We start from the raw sequence: 10,898 nt of genomic DNA, 5'->3' as shown, positions 1-10,898 counted from the left end.
CGCCCTGACCACATAATGTGCAGTGTTAAGTGTCGTATTTGTACATGTAATTTAGACGTGTTGCGTGTGGATATGATACAGTTGACTCAGAATCAAGATACGACGTCTTGCCGGCAACGGCACAAAGGATTAGGGAATAGTTTTGGATTACGAACGGCTGTCACCGCAAGTTTGTACGCTTCACTCGATCCGATAAGCTTATTCAAATCCGCCAATTTTATCCGCTAGATGCAGTGGCCGGCACGCGGCCATTTGAAGCTTACAACTCGGGAATTTACTTTTTTACAAGGTTTTCGGCATTGACATCGACTGTTTACAAAATTTGTTATTATTATTATTATTAATATTTAACTCGGATGGTGAGCTAATTAAATTATTGTGAAAAGATTTTTGTCGCACTCGCTGACTGTATAAGGTCTGGTTACGTTGGTGGGCAGTTAGTCATCACTCGTTACATTTTGTCCTTCTTCTTTTCACAATTATTATTATTACGGGAGATGTGGGTGTTAACCAACGATGGTGAATGAAAGAATTAAAGAAGAAAAGTAATGGTCTAGACGGAGAAGTGTGCGAGGGACAGGTGATGGTGAATCTAGTGAGCAGATCTAAATGCATCCAGGGTGCTGGCATTGCGCGTAGTAGCGGGCAGCGCAAGCCAAGCACAGTAGGCAACAAAGCGTGGAGAGTGTACAAGGGAGGACGTTTTAGCCAAGGGGAGGGCAGCAGAGCATCTTCTCTGGGAGCCATCTGTGGTTCGGAACCAGTTGTACACGCTAAGATGAGGAGGATGTAGAGCTAGTTTAAATTTGTGAGCAAAATTGCAAATTAATGGTGGACGGTGGGTTGACAGTGGGCAAGCATTTGCAAGGACATACCTGGAAGCAGAAGAGAAAATAGGGGATAGACTAAACAGGACACGAAGAAGTTTCCTATGGTGGATTTCGACACGGTCAGCGAGAACCGAGGACACCCCACACCAGCTAACAGCAGCGTACATAAAAAGAGGCAGGATATACAGTTTAAAGGAAAAGGACATATGGAAACGAGTTAAGAGTAACTCTCCACCACTGTAACTAGATACTATATACAGTCAGAAAGTGCAACTCTTTGGTCTTTCCATAACCTTGAACCTTCCAAGTTGGAAGGCTGTCGGTTAGCGCTACGGAGATGTGTTGAAGCTAGGTGTCAGGACGTCGAATGTCTCAGTACTCTGTCAGTTTTGTGCCTAGTTGTTGCACTTTCTGACTGTATATAGTATCTAGTTACAGTGGTGGAGAGTTACTCTTAACTCGTTTCCATATGAGCCGTCAGATGAGAAAACAGACCTTATCACAAAAAAGTCATATTTTTGTTTGTGGTGCTATCTGATTGCCAGGAGCACCAGGAATCGTATGCAGAAAACTAGAGTTGATTTGGACCAGGGAAAGTAAAGTTATAGCCTCGACAGTAGGAGACCATTACAAATTGCACCTCAATTTTGGGTGCAATACCAACAATTGTTTCACCTACTTTGGATAATATTTTCTGTTTCCTTTGACCGATTTCCACAAACTTGGGCTTTCTGGAAAGCTCTGGCTACAAGCAACCCGTTGGGCCCAAATCCGATAGCAAATAAAGCACAGCTCCAGCGCAACAAGCTACAGACATCGCTTCAGCGCTAGACTTGCGCCGTCACACGAAAATCGCTCGCCATTTCCATCTCCATTATCCCAGGACGCCCAATTTTTTTCGTGAAGATGCAGTGAGCGCTTCCAAGACGTCTGAGCCTGTTGCCGAGATCGTAGATCGCTTGAAAAGGGGGAAATCCCTGGTCTGGAGCGTTTGACTCGCGTGTAGAAATGCAAAGTGCCGTGACGTATCTTGCAGGCTTCGCATCTCGGGAACGCAGCATCGTGCCACGATCGCGCTTGCTGCATTGGATTCCTTGGAGTTTTCTCTTCGATTTACATACTTGGATTGTCCCAAAAGACCGATATTTGACTGAAATACGACGGTTTGTAGCTTGGTTGTCCAGACGCACCAGTGGGTAAACTCGCCAACTTTCAAGTGCACTTTTCTGCACTGTACAGTTTTTCGATAAGGTCTGTTTTCTCATCTGACGGCTCATATGTCCTTTTCCTTTCTACTTTTATTATTGGCTCAATACCCGAGTTTCAGATATACAGTTTGCAAAACAAATTTTGCATTTGACAGGAAGATGGAAACAATGGGGACGTATAACACCTAGGGCAATTGTAAAAGAATATGAGAAAGAGAGATAGTGATATGAAGGAAAGAAAAGAACCCAGATATGCAGCCGGTGAATTGACATCTCACGAGATTAAGTTTAGTCTCGGTAAATCGGAGCCCTCTAGTCTGCCAGTAATAAGGGATGAAAGGTGTAGTGATCCACCGAAAGATAAGATAAAACTAGCGTGCTGTCTTTTCAAACAGGCGATCTAACAAATTGAAATAAAGTTAATCCAGAACGTTTTACTATTCTCAGTGGTTATCACGTGGTGATGGGTGGGAAGGGTGTGTGAATATTCAAGCCACTTAATGCCTTCAACAAAATTAATAAGAGAGAAATTGACGAAAAAGAGGAAACATTGAAGAAATCTCTATATCATAACTCATACGCGTTGCAGGTTTCGAACCTACACTGGGCACCTGAGATCCAATGTTTTACACAGCTGGTGATAATCAGGACCTCAACCCCCTGACCGCAGAATGTGCAGGGTTAAGTGTGGTATTTGTATATGTCATTTAGACGTGTTGCATGTGGATAAGATACAGTTCACTCAGAATCAAGATACGACGTCTTGCCGGGAACAGGACAAAGGCTTAGGGAATAGTTTTGGATTACGAACAGCTATTCACCGCAAGTTCGTATGTTTCACTTGGTCTGATAAGCTTATTCAAATCCGCAAATTCTGTCCGCTAGATGCAGTGGTCCGCATGGGGCTCTTTCAAGCTTACAACTCGGGAAATTACTTTTTTACAAGGTTTTCTGCATTGACATATTCTGTTTACAAGTATTTTTATACTTCATCCTATTTAATAAGTCGGAATCTGGACGTGATGACAAGTGACAAATACAGCCGACTTTTTGGTCACGTCGCTCTCTTCCGTCTCATCCCGCTCCTTTCCTTTAACCTCCTCCGCCTAATCCTCGTCCTCCGTCTCATCGTCATCATCATCGTCCTCCTCACCACCATCATCATCATCATCAGTCACTTCCTCATCATCGTTAATTATGCTGTTATTAAATGTTCTTTTTTGTACACAGTACCCTCAGTTCGGATACTATTCACTGATGAGCGGAACACGAAAATCGATTTTGAATAACATAAAAATCCTTGAACAATTCCATGACCTCGTTGTCGTCTGGCCATGTCTGCATCTATTATACTCTTAATTGCATTATTGTAGAAAGGAAAGAGACATTATGGATACGAGTTAAGAGTAACTCTCCATCACTGTAACATGATACTTTATACAGTCAGAAAGTGCAATAACTAGGCACAAAACTGACAGAGTACTGAGACATTCGACGTCCTGACACCTAGCTTCAACACATCTCCGTAGCGCTAACCGACAGCCTTCCAACTTGGAAGGTTCAAGGTTATGGAAAAGACCAAAGAGGGGAAGGCAAGCGCAACGAAAACGAGCAAAAGCTACAGTCCCAACGGAACAAAGAATGTCGATTGTTACTGGACCGGATGACGAGACCAGTACGATATCTGACAAAGCGGTCTAACTACAATTCGAAGCAGCAAAGCAGCACACCACCCTACTTGGGTGGGTCATAAATATCAAAGATAAGTAAATAAATGGGAAGCTTTGCGAAAACGAATTGTACAAGCCGAAAGCCAAACTCCTACAGTACTCCTCATGCATGACATTGTGATGGACTAGTTGACTACAAAACAAGTTGTTTCACACGACGTACGTTTCGCCGTATGGTTCGTGACGGCTCATCAGGTGTGCAATTGTAAAACTCGGATGTTGAGCCATAAATAAATGTAGAAAGGAAAGAAAAATAAATTTTTGACGGTGGGTTGACAGTGGGCAAGCATTTGCAAGGACATACCGGGAAGCAGAAGAGTAAGGAGGGAATAGGCTAAACAGGATACGAAGAAGTTTCCTATCGTGGATTTCTACACGCTCAGCGAGAACCAAGGACAACCCACACCAGCTAACAGCAGCGTACATAAAAAGAGGCAGGATACACAGTTTGCAAAACAAATTTTGCATTTGACAGGAAGATGGAAACAATGGGGGCGTATAACACCTAGGGCAATTGTGAAAGAATATGAGAAAGAGAGGGAGTGATATGAGGGAAAGGAAAGAACCCAGATATGCAGCCGGTGAATTGACATCTCACGAGATTAAGTTTAGTCTCGGTAAATCGGAGCCCTCTAGTCTGCCAGTACTAAGGGATGAAAGGTGTAGTGATCCACCGAAAGATAAGATAAAACTAGCGTGCTGTCTTTTCAAACAGGCGATCTAACAAATTGAAATAAAGTTAATCCAGAACGTTTTACTATTCTCAGTGGTTATCACGTGGTGATGGGTGGGAAGGGTGTGTGAATCTTCAAGCCACTTAATGCCTTCAACAAGATTATTAAGGAGGAAATTGACGAAAAAGAGGAAAAATTGAAGAAATCTCTATATCATAACTCATACGCGTCGCAGGTTTCGAACCTACACTGGGCACCTGAGATCCAATGTTTCACACAGCTGGTGATAATCAGGACCTCAACCCCCTGACCACAGAATGTGCAGGATTAAGTGTCGTATTTGTATATGTCATTTAGAAGTGTTGCATGTGGATATGATACAGTTGACTCAGAATCAAGATACGACGTCTTGCCGGGAACAGCACAAAGGCTTAGGGAATAGTTTTGGATTACGAACAGCTATCACCGCAAGTTCGTATGCTTCACTTGATCTGATAAGCTTATTCAAATCCGCAAATTTTGTCCGCTAGATGCAGTGGTCCGTTTCTGTACGTTTGTATCCCTGGTGACGTTTGTGCCTGGAGAGCACTATATAAGTGGTGCTCTTCACGCACAATCTTCTTGAGCCTACTCAACCTCAACTCACTGTTCAAGGGAGCACTTTTAATAGGTGCGAGCATGAATCATGAATATGCGCTCAAAATTGTGTGGAAAAATCACAGACACCAAAGTAATAACCGAATTTAGTTGTGCGAATTTGCGAATGGCATATTCCAGCACTGCATGCTACCAATCTCCTCCAAAACATAATGGGAGAGAGAAAGGCACGAAAAAGACAAAACAAGAAGAGAATCTCTATTTAAACTTCAAGTGGGTTTCGAGCTTACCCAGGGCAATTGAACTCCAAAGTTTCACCCAGCCACTGATAATTAGGACCTCAACCCTGTCTGCACAGAATATGCAGTGTGAAGTGCTGTGAAAATAGTTCGTATGAAGAAATGGTGTATGGAAAAAATATGGATTCAAACAAGTTTTCGTACAACACTCATCAGGAATCGTCGTTGTACTAAAGGACACTGAAACAAAAATTGAACTATTATAGAAAATCTAAGTTAGAGAAATAACACTAAGAGCAACAACAGTGAAATTTACAAGTGTGAATTTTAACAATCAAAGCGAGAAGTGAACAAAGGAGAAAGGAAGGAAAGACAACGTGATAACACATAACAGCAGTACATTACACCTAGAACATTAACGGCCAAGCTTGGCCGCACTAAACACGACACGTTACTTGAACAATTTCAACCCAATTATACTATCTTTCTGTACACACAAATTAGGCTTGTACAAATGCTGATAGATAGCTTCCAACACTTTTAACTGTAGTCCATAACCATGACGACCACGGCACAATACAGTGAACGAAGACTCGGAATACGCACCGCAACAATCAGGACTAGCCAGCAGATGATTGTACACTGAAGACTTGCTACCACGAAACCTACGCACATCACTAAAACTCTCACCGGCACTCTCACCATCACTCCCATCACTGCTCTCCGACTCACTGCTCCCTCCGCCGTCCGTTCCATCCTCCGCTTCCTCTGTACTCTCTCTGTCTCGTCCATCCCGTCTGACCGGGTCCATTGAACTCAACTCGGCCGTCACCCTGCTATCACGTCCCTCCTTTCGCCCTCGTCCGCTGAGTGCGTAGCTTCTGTTGTAGTTGGCTGTTGATCGTCTTGGTCTTTCAATTATGGGCTTGGATGGTGGATTAGTTGTGGTTGCTGTAGATTGCGTTGTTGGTGTTGGTGTGGGAGTTACTGATATGCAAGTCGGGTCTTTTTGAGTCGGCATTTGTAGTGTTAATGCAGCTGTCAGTGTTGCTCGCGGTTTGCCACTGGCAAGCTCCACCGCCGCAAGAACCGATGGCGGAGGATCAGGAGGAGGCAGTGGGACCGGGACCGCAAGCGGCACCGCCTCAGCCAAAGCCGCCGGGGGCACGGACGAGGGAACCACCGACGGCCGGAGCAAAGGCGGCGACACAAGCCGACCCGATGAGCCACCACGCCTATTCTCCTCCACCACCGCCACCAACGACGGCGGAGAAAGCACAGTCTGTGAGCCAGGATCCGCGGGTTGTGTAGACAACGGCTGTGTGGTTAATGGTTGTTTTCTAGGTCGCCCTCGCTTCGGTCTTTGTTGTTGTGCGCAAGGTGGAAGTATGTGACGTGGTGTGTGTTGTTTGATGCGTGCGTTCAGGTGCTGAACAGTCCTACCAACATACCGACTAGCGCATTGTCGGCCTTCAAAATTGTAAATAAGATGACTTAGGTGATGGGCTGGTAGGACATCCTTCCGCACCGTAAACGCACGCATCGTCGTAAAGACTGGCACAAAGTGTACTGCGTAGTATGTCCGACGAACAACAGACTTGACTGCACTACAAACTTTAGTCGACTCCTGCCCTTTCCACGGCAAACATAAATAAACGGGACAACGAGCCGGACCAATCATAGGAGCCTTCGTAGTATGTTCGACTTTGAACAACTTCTGCAACAAAAACTCAAGGTACCCGTTCTTGACAAAAACTGACCGGAGAAAATCAAGCTCCTCCTGCAGCTTGCAGGACGAACAAATACGCTTCGCACGATCTACAAGGTGACGCACTAAGTTTACTTTATATTGAGACGAACAATAAGAGTCATATACAATGTACTGACCAGTAAACGTCGGCTTTCGATAAACGGTGGTCAGCACGTCACTACTCGTTTTTTCCACAAGCACATCTAGAAATGACAATTCGTTGGACTGTTCATGCTCACATGTAAAACGAAGGGCAGGGTGAATACTATTCAACACGTCAAGAAACTCGTTACTACGCTCCTCATTATCAAAATATGTGAATGAGTCGTCCACGAAACGTACATAAAGGTCAGGCCACAATGAATCATCAACTTTCGACTCACAGTAACGGACAAACACCTTTGCCAATACCGGACCAAGGGGCGAACCCATCGCAACACCATCGACTTGTTTGTACATGACATTGTCGAACGAAAACTCAACACCAGTTGTGACCAGCAACAACAACCGTCTAAACGCACTTTCAGATATCCAAGGAGTGTCAACGTCATCATTACGGTACAAAACATCCATGCAGATGTCGACAGTTTCTTCAATCGGCACATTAGTAAATAAACTGACGACGTCAAACGAACACATGTGTGCGTTGGATGGTACAGGCTTGTTGCGGAGCTTCTCAACGAAATCAAAACTGTCTTTTTCAGTGCGCTTGCAGTAGTAGTCCTGCACTGGTTGTAAGTAAATACACAGCCACTTGGAAATAGAATATTGGGGTGAAGCCGTCATGGAAACGATGGGACGTACTGGACATGTGGGCTTGTTTATTTTGGTAAGCCATATAGCCTAGGCCCGAGGGTGCCTGTCGGTTTAATGCGATCGAAATCATTTGAGGATATTTCACCGTCGTCTTTCAGTTTCTTTAGGTAAGCTATTAGTTCTTTTTCTACTTTCTCTGTTCGATCAAAACTTTCAACTGGGCCGAGGGTCTGGAACTTTGATGTGTCATTTAAGATGACAGCCATCTTGTCGATGTAATCGGTTCTGAGCATCAGAACGGTAGCCCGCCCTTTGTCCGGGCGCGTGACGATGATTTCCGTGTTTTTGCGGAAGTCACGGAGGGCTTTCATGTGTTCCTGGCCTAAGGAAAATGATCGCTTATCTGGAAGTTTGTCCGCATGCTCCTCAGCCTCAGCTCTGATCTTTGCTGCGCATATTGATTGTTGGGCTTCTGATATCGGTGTAAAACGTAATAACTATCGATAAAACAATTCAAACTCGGTCATGATAACTTCCTTTTTATTTGATGATGGGGGAACGCCAAAATCAGTGCCACGGCAAAGGAGCTCCTTCTGCACGGTAGTCAATTCCAATGGTGTAAAGTTTATTATTGTTGTTTCAGGATCGATGTTAACTTGGCCGTAACGTTTCCTTCGGAGCCAGTTATATGTCTTGTCATGTTTGGTGATAAGTTTGATTCGTTGTTTCTGGTCGTTCTCAGAAAGGAGCACTGAGAAACGAAGGAAGTCATGAGATGACAAAAATGTACGTGCACGATCATACAAGGACCTAAACTGGGAACGAGACTTGCACACCGTGTCACCGGACCTGGCAATCTCATCCTTCATAAAAACTCGCTCAATGTTCAACGTGTGGTATGCCTTGGCTCGCTGAACACGCTTTTCTACACCGCTAGGACATACGCCATTGTCTGAACACCGTCTAAGAAAAACTACATTAAGGGCGACACTACGGTAATGAAAGACCCACCTTGCATATCAGTTACTCCCACACCAACACCAACAACGCAATCTACAGCAACCACAACTAATCCACCATCCAAGCCCATAATTGAAAGACCAAGACGATCAACAGCCAACTACAACAGAAGCTACGCACTCAGCGGACGAGGGCGAAAGGAGGGACGTGATAGCAGGGTGACGGCCGAGTTGAGTTCAATGGACCCGGTCAGACGAGATGGACGAGACAGAGAGAGTACAGCTCCGTAGGTTTTCGTCGTTTTTTTCGCAGCCCACCCGGCATCAGGCCGGAGTGGAGCCCTTAGGAGACGTAGTGTAGAATCGTAGCTTAGTGTAGAGTAGGTGATATTTTGAGTAGCTGTCACACCCTGACCTACTCTCCGCCATGGACGAGCTGGCAGGTGAACCCCTGAGACTTCTGTGCAGTCTCCCAGGCATCGAAGCCAATGTCATCAGCTTGATCCAGCAATTGTCGTCGTATGTTAGTGAGTCTAGAGATAGAGAGGAGCGCGTGAAACGGCGTGTGGATGAGCTATGTGCACACGTTTCGGAGTTACGAGGCGAACTGAGCTCCTTGAGGCAGTCCGCCATTGCCCCCATGCATGTCGACCAACAGCAACAAAAAGGCGAGGAGGTCAAGGAGAGTGCAGCTAGTAGTACGAATAGTACCCGTACGCTAACTGGAAAGTCTAAGCCGTGCGCAAATAGTGAAAAAAAGTCAAAGCAGCAGGCAGAACACGTGGGAACGCACACTGAACCCCGTACCCGTAGCGCTGCCACACCCTGGCACGCAGGCAAGACGGTGCCCTCAGTGGACACGGAAACGGAGTACAAGGATAAAGCAAACCCGGTATGTACTACAAACCACAGTCCAAAGGTCGCAGACACACAGACAAACACTGTGGGTTCGCAGCACGTTCCACCACTACCTGTGGATGATGACTCATGGCAACTAGTCTCTTCTGTCTCCCCTCGCCTTAGCGTCAGGCGTGGGGTCATTTGGATTGGAAACCTGCGCCCAGCTATTAGCATTGAGCAACTGGAATCCTTTATCCAACAACGTGCCCTGACAGCCAATCAGCAGCTCACGATATTTAGTAGCAAACTGATCAGCAAGGCTGATGGCAAGGTCGGTGCTCGTGTGACGATCAGCCGAGCCTCAGTTGAAGCCCTCACACAGCCAAACTTCTGGCCCAGGCCTGTTTATGCACGCCCATGGGTCTTTCGTGATGACCAGAGAAACGCAGCAGACAAGCAACAACAGGAGCAACAGCAGAAGACACAGGAAAATCAGCACCAGGAATCTACACTAAGTCTTGAACAGAGAAACACAGCAGACCAGCAGCAACAGCAGAAGAAACGGCAGGAGGAGCACCAGAAGACACAGGAAAATCAGCATCAGGAATCTACACCTGAAGAGCACCAGCATTTGCAGACAGAACAGCAGAACCTGCATACTGCATCTAGTGACAGCCAATGCCCTGCGTCCAGTGACAGCCAATGCCCTGCGTCTAATGACAGCCAATGCCCTGCGTCCAGTGACAGCCAATGCCCTGCGTCTAATGACAGCCAAAGCCCTGCATCTAGTGATGTCCACCAGGACAGTGGCCAGCACCAGCCCAAGCTTCAAGATACGTCAGCTACGTCTGCTCCAGCCAAAGCCACGCCACCTCGCCCTGGAAAGCGTCATGCAGAAGATTCCCCTGGATCCATGTCGGGAATACCATGCAAAATGCAACCTTCATCTAGCTCTCAATGAGTAAGCTAAATCCAGTTGCGCGGGAGTTCTACCCTCAGGCTGCTACCGTATCTATTAACAGACTGCCACAATCTCATTCAACACATACCACCATTGGATTCCTTAACATCTGCAGCCTGCGCTACAAGATAGACACGCTGTCCGCTCTGATTAGGGAAAGGACATGGGATGTTGTTGGGATTGCGGAGACATGGCTGGACGCGTCTATAGCTGATGGAGAAGTGAACATTGAAGGATACAGTTTGGTGAGAAATGACCGAAAGGGGAGAAAAGGAGGTGGCGTCTGTATTTTTTACCGGTCCTACTTGCCCATCAAACCACGGCCGGATCTCAACCAAGGGGACACGGAGGTAG

At 45.9% G+C, this 10,898-nt stretch overlaps 1 protein-coding gene across 1 annotated transcript; it reads left to right on the top strand.

The window, feature by feature from the left end:
* Window positions 1-9,170: 9,170 nt before the first annotated feature.
* Window positions 9,171-10,544, top strand: LOC135825135 (uncharacterized). Its single transcript, XM_065337869.1, has one exon. It carries the CDS (start codon window positions 9,171-9,173, stop codon window positions 10,542-10,544), a length of 1,374 nt encoding a protein of 457 aa, XP_065193941.1.
* Window positions 10,545-10,898: the final 354 nt, after the last annotated feature.

Source organism: Sycon ciliatum, chromosome 9, assembly GCF_964019385.1.
Source record: "Sycon ciliatum chromosome 9, ocSycCili1.1, whole genome shotgun sequence".
In the NCBI taxonomy this organism is placed as follows: domain Eukaryota; kingdom Metazoa; phylum Porifera; class Calcarea; order Leucosolenida; family Sycettidae; genus Sycon; species Sycon ciliatum.
Note: the sequence above shows the minus strand (reverse complement) of the source record. Positions and strands in the feature narration are given on the sequence as shown.

What these genes read in the sequence shown, in the direction of transcription:
- LOC135825135 (XM_065337869.1), top strand. Translation starts at nt 9,171, where the DNA reads ATGGACGAGCTGGCAGGTGAACCCCTGAGACTTCTGTGCAGTCTCCCA.